The sequence below is a fragment of the Phaethon aethereus genome (genome assembly GCF_964289735.1).
Source record: "Phaethon aethereus genome assembly, chromosome: 1".
Lineage (NCBI taxonomy): Eukaryota > Metazoa > Chordata > Aves > Phaethontiformes > Phaethontidae > Phaethon > Phaethon aethereus.
The window spans coordinates 28,738,936-28,754,665 of record NC_138575.1 but is presented as its reverse complement, the minus strand read 5'-3'; the positions used below and the strand labels follow the sequence as shown (position 1 = coordinate 28,754,665).

At 40.4% G+C, this 15,730-nt stretch overlaps 1 protein-coding gene across 1 annotated transcript in view; it reads left to right on the top strand.

The window, feature by feature from the left end:
* Positions 1 to 15,730, top strand: part of MET (MET proto-oncogene, receptor tyrosine kinase) — a gene marked incomplete at its 3' end in the record, with an annotated part of 72,334 nt that overhangs the window by 52,933 nt on the left and 3,671 nt on the right. Inside the window, exons 11-17 of the mRNA XM_082006082.1 lie at positions 3,118 to 3,264; positions 5,432 to 5,588; positions 6,389 to 6,529; positions 8,963 to 9,193; positions 12,721 to 12,801; positions 13,413 to 13,594; positions 15,206 to 15,315. Coding sequence (XP_081862208.1) covers positions 3,118 to 3,264; positions 5,432 to 5,588; positions 6,389 to 6,529; positions 8,963 to 9,193; positions 12,721 to 12,801; positions 13,413 to 13,594; positions 15,206 to 15,315 — 1,049 coding nt within the window. The remainder of the gene's footprint in view (positions 1 to 3,117; positions 3,265 to 5,431; positions 5,589 to 6,388; positions 6,530 to 8,962; positions 9,194 to 12,720; positions 12,802 to 13,412; positions 13,595 to 15,205; positions 15,316 to 15,730) is intronic.

Sequence of the window (15,730 nt, the reverse complement as noted above, 5' to 3'; positions counted from 1 at the left end):
TTCAAAAATACACACACACAAGTTTACGTGCCTCATGGTCATATTTTGTGTAGTAATTAAGCAAGCTCAGCATGAAATTAAATGGCAGCTTGCTTCAGTGAACAGTCTGTTCCACTAAACCAAAGTTCTTTTATCTTTTTCTTAATTAGTTTCAGAGGGGTGGAGGGGGCTTTTATCACAAGTTTTTCAATCAAACTAATCTAGTGTGACATATTTGGCTTTCATCAAATGACAGTGGGTACCAATTGAAAGGTTCTGTTTGGTCTCCCCTGATGACCATAAGATGTTTTTGTAAGAAAATGTTACACACAAGAAAACATTAAGTCTTCTATCTAAAACACAGTCAGGGTGCTGTGTGCCGTGAATGCCAGCCCTTCTTGTCTTCAGTGCCAGCCCTTTCGTCTTCCACACTACTGAGCCTCACAAGGTCCCACATCATCACTGTCTTTCTCTGCCAAGTATGTGGCTCTTTGAAGTCTCTCAGTGCCCACCATGCCCCAGTCAGAGAGGCCATAGCAGAGTGGCTTGAGGCACTTCTGTGCTTCAACACCATGAAGATACCACTTCAGAAGTGTTCCCATTTCCTGCCAACATGGGAAGCTCTCGGGGCAGGAGAAATTCTGGTGTTTTGCTGTTGGGGATGACTGAAGACCAGAGTCTACTGAAGAGAACAGTCTACTTGCTACCTCCCACAGGAGCCACCGACCCAGACCTGCAAGCTGGCCTGCTGACAGCCCAGTGTGTCCTAGCTGTGAAAAAAAAAAAAGAACAACAAATAAATAAGGAAAGAAACGGCTTCCCACCTCAGTCCGCCCAGAGGCCTGGCCCGGTCTGGGGTTGTTCTTCAGCACCGAGCCAATATGGGGACTCTCTGCATGCTTCCAGAGGAGGCCTAGGAATGGGCCGCTAAGTGACTAAAGAGTATTTATAAATATAAATCTTCCACTAGAGAAATAAGTAGCACAGTTGTCATTTCATGTTACACATCACATCTTGGCTGTTCTCTGGCACATCTGTCCTAAAACTCAGAGTAGGACAAGATTTATTATTGCCTTTTCTATTCCTAAGCCAGTGCAACACAGTCTTTATGAGGCAATCCTAAGCAACTCTTCTTGTCTATTTATAGGTCACTCTATTTTCAATCTTCTTCTACATTGCATAGACAATTATGTTTCTTTCAATATCTGGTCCAAAAGAGTGCAATATGGAAACCCTGGTATTTCTGAGTAAGCTGAAGTGGAATCTTTATTCTTCCCAAGTCAACCTGCTCAGCTTAGGAACCTCAAAAATTCTTCTGAGACTGATCTCAAAATTTCCACATCTTGGTTTGTGGTCCTTCTCCTGCTTCTAGACTTTCACCCACATTACTCCTAACTCTCTAAAGTTGTGAGATAGTTGGTCTATCAGTCAGATTGGTTTGCAACAGCTATTGAGTCCAGTAGTGAGCTTATCCAGCTTGTGTGCAAGGGCATTGCTCAGCAAGGAGCGGGTAATACACATTTTAAATAGGAAATATTGTTTCCCAGTTCTCACAGGAGTCAGATTCCTCCTTTTCTTAAAATCACAGGCAAACTTTGTGGTCCTTAGAAGAGCAAAACTACTGCTGAAAGAGTTCTGAAACTCTTTATATATTGAGGTAGTAAATATATTTGAAACTGTAATATATTAATGGCAATGTAATGCTAACGGTAGTAAATAAAAAATACTATCTTCATTGTAACTAGCTAAGGACCACCTTAGGAAATGTCAGTATGATTTTTTTTTCCTTTGGTTAAGCATTAGTTTTGGTGGAGAAAAATCCTAAGATTTGGTATAGAAGAAAAAGAGACTACTCACCCACTGTCTCCAAGATAATATATTTATCCTGAAGATGGAAGACTCAAATTCAAGTCTTTTGAGGTACATCAGTCAAAGCAAAGACTTGAACATGAATGGCTCACAATCTGCAGCAAGTCTCCATACTAATAAGGAATAAGCAATCACATGCTCCCTGGCCCATTGAATATTTACTTAATTAACACCAAACCAAATGGCTCCAAGCAGAAGATAGAGTGCAAAACAAACTTTTTTTGGCTAGCAATTAAAAAGCACTCACCTGGGATGTGCCTTGGCCAGTCAAAATAGGATGTTAAACTGGCTCTCCTATATTTTTATTAGCATTTTCCCAGGGTTCAGTCTGATACTGCAGCAGACCCAAAACATAATCCAAAGTAAGATTTTTTTTGCCCCTCAGAATGAGATTCTTGTTTTCTTTACAGTATATGAGGCCCCATAGCAGTGTCAGCCATGATACCTTCCTCCCTTGTGAAAAACTCCCAGATCCAGCCCACATAAACAGCCTGTATTAGCGTTACTCCCCATCCTCCCTTCTCCCCTTTTACTCCCGCTTAATATGCCTGTTCTTTCATCTCAAGCTGGGCTATACACAGGGCAGGGCAGCTTCTTAAATACTGATGCACTCCTGAGCACAAAAGATCCTGAACTTGGCCTTTGGACACTACCATCACAATACCAGAAGGAATAATATTTCATCCAAGTCTGGGGTGTGAAAGCAGGTTTTCTGAGTTGGGAATGTACTTTTCATGCTGTCATCTTTACCAGGGTTTGTTCCTTTTTGGTCCATGGAACATGATTTTAACAGATTTGTGCATTTTTATGATGATAATTAATTAGTTCTTTTTGAAAGCTTCATTCCTGCTACCATAACCACTTGCAAAACAAAATGTTTGAGATGCCTTTAGTTTGTGGATAATATAATGCCCATTCTGTATAAACAACAGGTTCACTCCTTTCTTGTGCAAATTATGCAAAATTCTAAACAGGACCAACAGGATTTATCCCTTGGACATTTACATTTTTAGAAGTCTGTGTGCTGTGTGAGTATTAGTGACAGCAGATTTTATCCATAAACTTTACCATCCCCCTCTGGCCTGTCTGTCAAACTGCCATGTACATAAAAAAACTGACACATGCATATTGACACGGCACTGTAAATTTGGATTAGTCTTTTATTTCACAATTGTTTTTCCATTAAAACATTTTCCAAGGTAATAAAAGGACTTCTCCTTAACTTTTATCAGATGGTTATGTAATATGAAATTGATTTTTTTTTCCAAGGGAAATTATATTGATTCAGAAGCTGTTAAAGGAGAGGTGCTAAAAGTTGGAAATAAAAGCTGTGAAAATCTCCTTCTGCAGTCGGAATCAATTCTGTGTACAGTTCCCAGCGATCTCCTGAAATCCAACAGCGAGCTAAATATAGAGGTGAGGCAGCTACATCACACATGAGATATTAATGCCATTTTTATTATCATTCCCAACATCACTATTGAACCTATAAATTTTAAATTTAAGCCTAAGCCTGTGTTTACAGAGATATCTCTATCCATGTTTGTTTGTGATGGAAATTCAAATAATATTGACTATTTCAAAAGAAATATTATCATCATTGTTGTTACTACCTGTTTGTACTAAGACTTTCTGTACTTTCTTAGGCGCAAAGTAGGACCTCAACTAAACACAGAAATAAAATGATAGTTATTAATCCAAATACAAGAGGAAACACATGGGGAAGAACAGGAAGCTAAAATGGAGTAGGTTTACTTTGGAGATCACAAGCCCCTTTTTCATCAAAAAATTCTGCTGCAATCGAAAGGATCAGTTCCTTTTTGAAACAATTTTTTGTCTGCTTTTTATAATTGCATTTAAATTTATTTTGTAAGATGCGGACACTTAGGACAAATGTTTGAGTTCTACTATTGCTCTAAAGGTGGACTCACTGGAGTCATTCAGACTGCTACTGCAAATTTAAATTGTAGACAGTTTTGACCTACTGATTCATAGAATAAGACATAAATTTTTCAGTATCCTTTTATATTTTTTAAATATAAAAAAGGAAAATCACAGCGGAATGGGTTTACCTTTAAACTATGAAATTTGCTGATCATGGACTCTGATTCACTGAAAACAGTGGAGACATTGCCAGTCATGTAAGCATGATTAAGATCAAAGTCTATGTAAGCTCTTTGGAGCAGGGATGATGTATTTTTTCTGTGGCTTTATGGCATTCATCTCAGGAGGATCCTGGGCTGTGAATGATATTCCTACGTGCTACTGTGATCTAAGTAAATAGGAATCATAGAATCATAGAATCTTTGGGTTGGAAGGGCCCTTTAAAGGTCATCTAGTCCAACCCCCCTGCAATGAGCAGGGACATCTTCAACTAGATTGGGTTGCTCAGAGCCCCGTCCAACCTGACCTTCATTGTTTCCAGGGATTAGCATTAACTAATTTGCTTTATTAATACAGTATATACTAATTTATTTTAATATTCATTTATTTTAAAAAGTACAAATTAAATTTCTTAGATGTATCAGGCAAACTATAAGATTAGATGCAGCTCTCCTTTTTGTGTATCTGTTTCCTGGACCTGTAAATGCCTAGTTTCATATAATACTTGTGTACATGTTGTATTCTGTACCTGTTCATATTTTTACATATGCAGCTGGGACTGGCACTATATTCAAACAGTTCTACTATGTGATATTTCCTTAACCTCTAAGAAATAGGTATGCGTGACATGCATTTCATATGTAGAAAAGAACACAACATAAAGGGGTTAAATGAGGTTTCTGCTTGTTTACTGGCAAGGAGGCTCAGAAATTGCAGTCTGCCCAGCAAAGAAGAAAATTTGCTCTTTTGACGGGCAAATCCATCATTACAGTACCCAGAGGAATGAATTCCACAGGAGGAAGAGAAAAGATCGCCAAATGCATTCCAACTGACTGAGCTAGTGCCGTGTGACCTAAAACAGTTTTTCTCTGTTAGCTGCTTGGTGTTTGTTTGGTTGTTGATTTTGGGGGTTGTTTTGTTTTGTTTCTTTAAGCTGTCGACAAGCTAGAAGCTGGCAAGGGACAGGCTCACGTGACCTTGGGAACTAAAATGCAGGCACGCTGTCAACAGAGAGAGAGTTTGATGTTACAAGATATTTATGCCAAAAGGACACATATTAAAGACATTTGAACTATTTTTTTAAAGTACATCTCAGCTCATATATCCACAGGCCCATACATTTCCATGCACCATTTGAGTAAAAGTTTGAATTTAGCATTTTGAATTAACATCTGGTAGCAGCAGGACTGTGTTATCCAGAATGTGTGTGTAAGTGCGTGCCATGTGTGTGATGTAGCACATACATAGCTGTGTCACTACCAGAGCTCTTGAAGGCATGTAATGAATCATAAAAATGTAGATCTGCTTTCACATACACCAATATAACAGTTGATCCACTCCCAGTGTCTTATCACAGTACAGCATCACAAAATCAAGATTTAATACATATGGGACAGATCAGCTTATACTTTAGTACTAATAATGTACTTCTTGTCTTTTGAGATCATCACACTATTTTTTTTCTTTGGTTTTTTTTCAGTGGAAACAAGAAGTTTTGTCAACAGTTATCGGAAAAGTGCTGATCCAGCAAGATCAGAATTTCACAGGACTAATTGCTGGAGTTGTTTCAACATCAGCTTTAATTTTTATCTTTTTGGTGTTTTTCCTCTGGAGAAGGAAGAAGAAACAAATTAAAGGTCCATCAAATAATTCTGTTATTATATCTCAGGTTTTAAAAACTGACATCAGTTTATGCTTTTCTTAACTGCCGTGCAATGTCCTGTTGTAACCTGTCAGCAGAGGTTTCACAATCTAGTCCAATGTTGAGTTGCATTTTGGCCCTGGCTCTTGCCTGAACTGGGTGAAGGGCCACACTATGCCTAAAGGAGAAGGATTTCGGAGGAACTCTGAGCTATTTAAGAAAACTTAGTAAATTCTCTTCCCCAGTCAGCCTTGGAAGTGGGGACGAGTAAATGACATGTGTGGAGTCACGAGTACTTCAGCTTCATCCAGTTGCCTTGTAGTTCTCCAGGCTGTGCCTAAGTTGTGCAAGACACAGAGTGCTGCTCTGTCCCTGTGTCCTGTTCACCCAAATCAGGAACTTGGTCAGAGAGTGCCTCCTCTCAGGCCCTCACGTCTGGACTTCCTTCCAGTGGGAACTGCCGCACTATGCAAGAGGGGAGGAGGAGGGGAGCTGGTGTATAACCAGGTCTTGTTCTGATGCAGGATCACAATCAGATCTTGAAACTGGTCCCAGAAACTTCGAAGCTGTCTTGGATCTTCCACTGTGGCCAAGAGTGGTGCTTTAACACAAGTTACAGCAAATCTTGTGCTGTACGAATAGCTCAAGTTCAGGTCCTGCACATATCTGCTTCAGCAACAACCTAACCCTCTTCCCAGCAGAGCTGAACATCTAAACTTAAATAAGTACCTACATGGATGTTGGCAGACAGTAAACATAAGGGTTTTCTAATATTTCTTTCTCCTCCCACTTCAGATCTGGGAAGCGACCTAGTGCGCTATGATGGCAGAGTGCACACTCCTCACCTGGACAGGCTGGTGAGTGCAAGGAGTGTCAGTCCAACGACAGAAATGGTTTCAAGCGAATCTGTAGACTACAGATCAACTTTCCTAGAAGGTACACCTCTATTATGAATCTGTACAGATGACGTTTTATACATCTTACTTTTCATATGTCTTCAGATGATAGCTATTTTGATCAATATCTTAATTTCAGTTTCTCACCTGGTTTGTCTGTGTCTGCATTGTTTGGGACTTTCTTGTGTTCACAGGCTTTCTAACAGAGCTTCTCAGGTGCTTCCCAAAATTAAGGTGCAAAGGATTTTTACTTTTACTCAGGTTAGAGGAATATATAAAATACTATTAGGAAAAACTCTCTGTAAGTATGCTCCTCAATTTATTAGGACCTAGTGGATATAATGATTTTGTGTTATCATGAGGTTCACCACACCATGCGCAAATCAACTCTGAAAAAAGTGATTTTAAGGATAGCATCGAGTGGCTGTAGTTTTAGTGTGTCTCAGTGACTTCATACAGTCATTATAAAGCAGTTCTGCCAGCCCAACATGGGACATGGAGTTTTGTAAACTGATATTCTTTTGTCTGTTTGTGCCTCTCCTATAACATGACATATCATATGACGCAAAAATGTTGATTTTAAAAATCAAGCTAAAGGAATGTGAAAACTGTGAAAGTTGAGTGGACGAGTTGTGTGCTGAGATGTCAACCTCAGAAAACATGCTGTTCATATTCAGGCCTGTGGGCATGAGGGAAGAATAACCCTGTGCTGAATAAATTTTTGTGCCCCAGAATACCATTTCAGAGTGAGTATTCTCCAGAAGAGCACTCTGCTGCATTTATCATACCACTTTAGTCTGAACATGAACTTTAATACACGTGGAGACCATGTTCTGTGATTACCATTAAGGAGTCTTTAACTATTAGGAGTTACCATATTATGATATTTGAGATATCACAGATATTCGTTAGTCTTGGTATAGACATAGTCTTGTACTATTTCAGGTGCTGCCATATACAACTCAATAGAAATCACTCCAAAGCCTTATTCCACCTTTGTAATCCCGAGTCATGGAGCTGTTTGAGAGCCAGCCCCATTCCCAGCTTCCTTTATGATTCTTTAATTGCTGCCGCCAGCTCACACAGGAAGTTTCTTGATTGAAAGATTCCCAAAGGAAAAGGAAAGCCTGTGCCACTGGTTAGAAGGGAAAGTGGTACATGAGACCAAACTATGCAAAGATCCTTGGTGGAAGGTAAATCTGCAGTGGTCCTGAGGCCACTGAGTGCTGGCAAAGCACAGCAAAGAAAGAGCACACTCAAGAAGGAGGTGCGTTCTCTTAATGTTCCTTTGGGATGTTTACGTCAATTACTGTCAAAGAATAAAATGACAGGAACATTAGAAAGACATTAGAAAGATTTACTTGTAGTAGCTGTAAAAATTATTTTGCAGCCATGGCTAGAGTATTTTACCATGATTATTAAATAAATATTTGCCCTTGGTGAAATAAACGTGGCTTTGTAAATGTAAGAGTTTGTATTTTTGCTTCTAGATAGGGCAGCACCGAGTTTTTCTCAGCACCTAGAGTGATAACAGCGCTATATGAAAATTTCCAAAGTTTTATACATAAATATAATAAAGCATGTCTGTACAACATCTTTTACTCATTGTGATAAAATATCTGATAATTTCTGTTGTTAAATTTATTCCCTTTTTTTCTTTTTGACCTTGGGCTAAATTCTGCTCGTTGACTCCACTGGAATCATTCCAGACTGAAACTGGTGTAAATTAAATTTAGTCTTTGATTCTATTACACAAAATACTAGAAAAATAATCTTTTCAACAAAAGCAGTTTAAAATAACTGAACAATATGCTGTTGACAAAAATAATTTTCTCAGATAAATACTCCTTGCTTGACAGAAACATTTTAATTTCTGCTATTTTAAATCAGCTGGCTCATGTTATTTTCATGAGTAGCACCAACTGTATTATCTTCAGCAGTTACAGGATATGAATCACCTCTAGGCATTTCCCTGGTTGAATATTTACCATTGGATAAATATAGCTAGTCACCAGCAGTTTGGAAACCTTCATGAAATGTAAAGTTCCCTACCAAATTAGAACACGACAATAATAAGAGGTTTTATGTCTTTAATTGTTCACTACTTCCTCCTCCCATATCGCTGTCATTTTTTCATTTTACTCTTGTTACTCTCAATTACTAGAAATGCTGTAACCTACACTTGGCAAGAAATGACAAGGCTTCATTCCATCCCCTCAGAAAAGTGGAAGTTCTGCCATTTACTTTCATAAAAGTAGCGCCGAGACAAGCATAAATTTCTAGTGACAGGGTTTTCCTGGAGTTTGGCAGATCAGCAATGCATATTTTAATTTTCCCTTTGTGACCAAAACTTCTGCAAAGCCAAGCAACTTCCAAACTGATAAACTCAAACCTCACTTACCGATGAAATAAAACTCTTCATTTTCCAAGGAGAAGTCTGAAAGGATTATAACAGTTTCTGTTCATGTTGCAGATCAATTTCCAAGCATGTCTCAGAATGGATCGTGCAGACCTGCCCAGTATCCTCACTCTGACCTCTCCCCAATTCTGTCTAGCGGAGACTCAGATTTAGCCAGTCCACTTCTCCAAACTAATGTCCACATTGACATCAGCGCCTTAAATCCCGACCTAGTCAAAGAAGTGCAGCACGTGGTTATTGGTGCTGACAGCCTGATTGTGCACTTCAGCGAAGTAATAGGAAGAGGTGGGTACTGCAACTCTTAACCTTGCAAACTGCTATTCTTTTTGCACACCCATTCATTATAAACCATTCTGAATAAGATGTCTACACAGAGGCTTTTCAAGCTTTTTACCTCTCACAACACTGCATCCCATGCATCGAATCAAGAGGGAACCAAGGGGCTCTCCTTTGAAGTCAAATGGAAGGTTGTGCATTTGATCAGTTGGAGAAGACACTAGAGGGAGGAAGGAGTCTGCCAATAAATAGGGCTCCTTTGAATTCGGAGACTTGCTGGTTCCCCCTCAGCTGACTCACCCTCACCCTTTTCCAGGCTACAGAAGAGCTCAGTCAGGGCTTCTGAGCCATGAGGCTGTGGTGCAGGAGTAAGGCTGCCGCAGAATATTGCGCAAACATAAGGCACACACCTAAATGGTAGGGGATGCTGAGGTAGGGGCACCAGCGGCCTTAAACTCAGAGAGCTGGCAAGATTGCTACATGACACAGATGACTCCTGCAGTCTTTAGTGCATTCAGTAGAAGTCCCCATGGGCCAGGTGAAATGCACACACCCCTTTTCACTCCAGCTCTGAGGAATTCACTGTTTGTTTCCTCCCGCCAAAGGCTTGCTGTTCTCCCTCATTCGTCTCTCATCCCAGCTGCAGTAATGATTCACTTCCTCTCATTTTTGTCCCTGATATAGCAAGTCCCCTATTTTTCTGAATTTCTCCCATCACTCCTAGTCCTCTACATCTCCATAAGCAGGTTCCCTCCTTCTTTCATAGCCCAAGCCAGTATTTCTGTCAGGGGCCTATATTAAACTCTGTACTATTGAGTACCTATTAGTAACACAAGTAGAAACTGGATTTTCAGTACTTCTGCAGATCATACATGAGAGGTCTCTTGTTGAGTATCAGAATACTGACAAGAATTTGGCTATAAATGATATTCATAATGCCTCTTTTGCAGGCAAATAGCCACAAATCCGTCAGTGTGTTTCCCTTCCATGTATTACACCTCATCATCCCAAATTTTTCTCTTCTTTCTTGTTTCAGAAAGGTCCAAGTATTTTCCCATTTTTAAATGTTGAAAAATATCAGGAATGACACCGACATAATTAACCTTTTTTAATTTTCTCCTCTATAACTAGAAATGGGCCAAACCCAAAAATATTTTAGACACACCCAATGCAAGCATTAGGATTTGTGCCCAGGCTCCAAACAATCTGTGGTCTTGTGGGATTTTAGTTGCTTTTATAAAACAAACTTTGTATTAATTTCAACCCAAGCCAAAAGCAAAGCCAACTGGGCTCTGACCAGCGCTTATGACTGGAACCTAGTAGAATTAATCAGATTGTCTTGTTCTCTGCAGAACTCACACTTGACAAAAAACTATTTTGCTTTCTAACAGCAAATATTATTATTTTAAAAGTGTCCACTAAATAGTACATCTGTGAAGGAAAGACACCATTATATGTACATAACTTGATTTGGATAAACTAATGCATGTGCCTGGAGCTGAAAGTTCATAGAATCACAGAATGTTTGGGTTGGAAGGGACCTTTAAGGGTCATCTAGTCCAACACCCCTGCAATGAGAAGGGACATCTTCAACTAGATCAGGTAGCTCAGAGCCACGTCCAACCTGACTTGGAATGTTTCCAGGCATGAGGCATCTACCACCTCCCTGGGCAACCTGTGCCAGTGCTTCACCACGCTCATTGTGAAAAATTTCTTCCTTAGATCTAGTCTACATCTGCCCTCTTTAAAACCATTACCCTTTGTCCTGTCGCAACAGGCCCTGCTAAAAAGTCTGTCCACATCTTTCTTAGAAGCCCCCTTTAAGTGCTGAAAGGCTGCAATAAGGTCTCCCTGGAGCCTTCTCTTCTCCAGGCTGAACAACCCCAACTCTCCCAGCCTGTCCTCATAGGAGAGGTGTTCCATCCCTCGGATCATTTCTGTGGTTCTCCTCTGGACCCTCTGCAACAGGTCCATGTCTTCCCTGTGCTGAGGGCTCCAGAGCTGGATGCAGGACTCCAGGTGGGGTCTCACCAGATCGGAGTAGAGGGACAGAATTGCCTCCCTTGACCTGCTGGCCACGCTGCTTTGGATGCAGCCCAAGAGATGGTTGGCCTTCTGGGCTGTGAGCACACATTGCTGGCTCATGTCCAGCTTTTCATCCACCAGTACCCCCAAGTCCTTCTCAGCAGGACTGCTCTCAATCCCTTCATCTCCCAGCTTGTACTGATACCAGGGGCTGCCCTGATGCAGGTGCAGGACCCTGCACTTGGCCTTGTTGAACCTCATGAGGTTCACCTCGGCCCATTCCTCGAGCTTGTCCAGGTCCCTCTGGATGGCATCCCGTCCTCAGGCGTGTCAATTGCACCACTTAGCTTGGTGTCATCTGCAAACTTGCTGAGGGTGTGCTTGATCACACTATGTCATTGACGAAGTTATTAAACAGTACTGGTCCCGGTACGGACCCCTGAGGGACACCACTCATCACTGATCTTCAACTGGACATTGAGCCATTGACCACTAACTTCTGGATGTGACCATCTAACAATTTCCTCATCCACCCAGCAGTCCCCCATCAAATCCATCTCTCTCCAATTTAGAGAGAAGGATGTTGTGGGGGACCATGTCAAAGGCCAGATAGATAACATTGGTAGCTCCTCCCTTGCCCACTGATGTGGTCACTCTCTGTTTCCCAAACAGGTCAACCTGACTTCTCATTGTAGGTTTCCCCATAGTAGGTTTCTGTAGACCACCCCATTTGCTTGGCAGGAAAGCACAGGATCAGGAAGGATTTCTGTGTCCCTGGCAGTTTATTTCACTGCTTAAACTATGAGAAAGGCAGCAAATTTTGCTCATCATCTTTTAGTGACATTTTGCACTCAGAACTAGCCCATAGCAGAGACCATAGACTACTGCCTAGTGATGTGGTCAATCTGTGATCAGTAGAGCAACTCCCAAACTGTTCATGGCCAACACACCACTTTTAACACTCAACATTTTCCATGGAATATCAAGACCTGAGAGACTGTAAACCCACAGTGACTCTTCTTATGCAACTTTCCACTGAAGGTGCATCAAGGCTGTGCAATCCAGTGGACCACTTAGCATGGGCTTGCAGACCACTGGGAACCATTGATCCAGTGGTCATGTCAGCTGCTAACTGCTCCCTTGTGCCTTCCAGCACCCTCCTTTGACGTATATCTCACAGGAGAGTCTGGTGGGAATGGGCTGACATGGTTTTTGTGAGCATAGTCATTACAAGAACATGAAGCAGTTGTGGCGCCAGCCTTGTCATTATTATACTCTCCATCTAGGTCAAGAAATATCAATTATGCTGCAAATAGAGTTTTCATTTTATGTAATGATGGTTTCATGTAATGGTAGTTTTATGTGTTAGTTATGAAGTATACATTACAAGTGTTGGGAATTGGACAGAAACAGAGTGTGATCACTTTCTTAAAGCATAATTGCTACCCCGTGGAAAATACTAGAAAGCTAATTTTACTTATTAAAGCTAATCTTGCTTATTTTTTACACAGGACATTTTGGGTGTGTGTACCATGGGACATTGCTGGATAACGATGGCAGGAAAATTCATTGTGCTGTGAAGTCACTGAACAGTGAGTTTCATGTTTAGTAGTGAGACATTACTATAATTCCAAAGATAATCAGGGTGAATTAATTAATTACAGTGAAGTGTACTTTCACAAATAAAGATTCTTAGTTGCATCTGGATCAGATTTATCTCTGGAGCAATTCCAAAGACTTCAGATACTATACCACGAGGCATTGGTATATATTTGTACCTCAAATGAAATGCCTACATATTTCCTCTACAAAGAAAAGGACTCAGGAAAATAAGGGAAGAGCAGTGTCATTTTTTAATCTACTGACTACTGAAGATTTGGTTTTAGAAGTTAAATTGCTAAAGAGTGGGCAAAGCTGCTGGAAAAACAGGAAGAGACTATAACAACATTTATTAAAGGCTCTACTCAAGTGTGGTTATTAAATTCTAAATAATTCATAATAAGAAAAGGAGAAACGGAATTAAAATCACCAACAAACTACATTTGTTTATTGTAAGAAAACCAATGCACAGAACCAAGTTGTAACGTGGGAGGTGGGAAGCTTCTCATTATCACTTTGTTGTGCAATGACATACTGTACAGAAATGAACTGTAGTTTGTTTGGGTTTCTTTTAATTAATTCATTTTATTACTGGATTTATCAGGGATTACAGACCTGGAAGAAGTAGCTCAGTTTCTGAAAGAAGGAATCATCATGAAAGATTTCACTCATCCCAATGTTCTGTCACTCCTGGGAATCTGTTTGCCCAATGAAGGATCTCCCTTAGTCATTCTTCCATATATGAAACACGGAGATCTTCGAAACTTCATTAGGAATGAGACTCATGTAAGTACATGGTGAGGTCTACCAAACGGTAATGCAAGTCTAGCCACGCCTTGCTCCAACACCACAGGTTACCAGCTCTGATAATTACATTATGTCTATAACTTGCTGCTGTTACTGCACCTTAACCTTTAGCACTTGCTCAGGCTGGCACCGAGCCCGACCACAGTGCTGCCACTCCTTCCCTTCCCCCTCAAATTCCTCACTAGAATGTTTCCCAGAAATTATCAGCAATAAGTATTTCTCATTTCCCATCCATAAGCCTCTTTATAAACAAATGTGTTTATGAGATTTAAGTCAAGGGGCCCAACCATCTGCTGGTTTAAACTGGCGTATCTCTGTTGACTTCAGCACAGCTGTGCCAGTCCTCACCATCTGCTCTCCCAACTCCTAGGTAAGGAATCTTCATGTCCAGCTAGTGTCACATCCTGTTATTATCAATATTTTTTCTCCATATCTTAAGAAAGAAAAACAGCAATTGTTATACAAACTATGAGTCCCCTATTATCAGTGATTTTCCCCGTTTCCATTGAAAGACTGCAGGTTTCTCAAATGTCCCTCATTGCTTTCTCTCAAGTATGAGACCACACGTCTTGCCTCAGGTGGTGTAAGCCCACTTTCTACTGCAATATTTCACCTGTTTCACAGTGCTAGGACAATATAAAGTGACTTCTGAGCCAATAGGATTTTGCCCCTGCCTCTATGGCAACCAACAATAGCCACTACAATTTAAAAAAAAAAAAAAACGCATTTCAACAAATCATTGGGGGAGTTAAGCTTTCTGAGGTAGGGACCTCTTCCCTTTTGAGCTTCTTTCATTCTATAAGCACCAGAGACCTTGTCTCTAAATAGTGCTGTGGTCCTTCCTGAAATAAATACAATAATGAGCACAGTTGAACAAGATTGTTCCATGGAAAAAATATTATATGGAACAATGTCAACGACACAAAAATCTGTGGGACCTTAATATTACATAACAAGTCATGTTTTTGGAGAAAAGAATTACAGAAACAGGTTTATGTTTATACTTATTTTGATAGTTAACATTTTCAGTAAGGTCTCATCTTGCAGACCAGCAGAAAGAGTTACCAATCTTTGTGAAAAATCCTCTGGCAACTGCTAAGGACTTGTTTGCCTTTTCCATGGCATCATGCTGATGATAGCTTGCACTTATTTTGCCCCAAACAGGACTCTCTCCTTTCTTGGTCATTTCCAGCTGATGAGCTCTAGTTAGCACCTTCTAGTGAGTTACATGCTATTACTCTAAGTTCACAAATGTGAATTTTGTGTATCAGCTGTGATGCTGAGGTTTCAGCATACCATTCCACTTCCCAGACCAGGTCATGCTGCTTCTGCTGCAAACGCCACTTTTCTGGAGTCTTTCAGCTTTTTTGAGTTCTTAAAGTGTGTTTCCTCACTGGAGGTACGAACTTGACCTAAACTTAACGCCAGTTTTACTACAAGCACCAACTTGTAGTATGGTACTTGTAGTAACCAATGTCTTGATCATTCTGGTGGCAAGATAGGTGTGTCAAAAACTGAGACTCACAGCAAAAAAGAGTCTGATCCTTGGGCTTCTGCATTCATTGTATCACAAATGTTTGTATTTTACAGAACCCAACAGTAAAAGATTTAATTGGATTTGGCCTTCAGGTTGCAAAAGGGATGAAATACCTCGCAAGCAAAAAGTTTGTCCATAGAGACTTGGCAGCAAGAAACTGTATGTAAGTACAAACATCTAATTCCAACCACGTTATCACACTCTTCTGTGGAAGACAGTGAGATGAGATAAATGAAAGTTTCCAGGATTCTGCTTTTTTAGTCAAAAGAGGATGTTTTTTTCATTGTTCCATAATTGTACTGATGTTTGTCTTGCATACTGATGAGCTACTCAGCTTGCTAAGGGCTTACTTCTTAGACACAAGCTTTTTTTGAGTGTGGGAAATTAAGAAAAGCTGAGGTGAAAGTGTAGCCTCTCAAAATCATTGGTTAGAGAGTTTAAAAGGCATCTCCTAAGGGAAGTTAAACTGCTGTTGTCTCAACTTGCTGTGCTTCCACCCAACCTCTTCAGAAGCAGCACGTCTCTGCTGCCGCACCTAGCAGGAGGGAGAGGAACACAGGGGAACTTTGTGAGAAAAA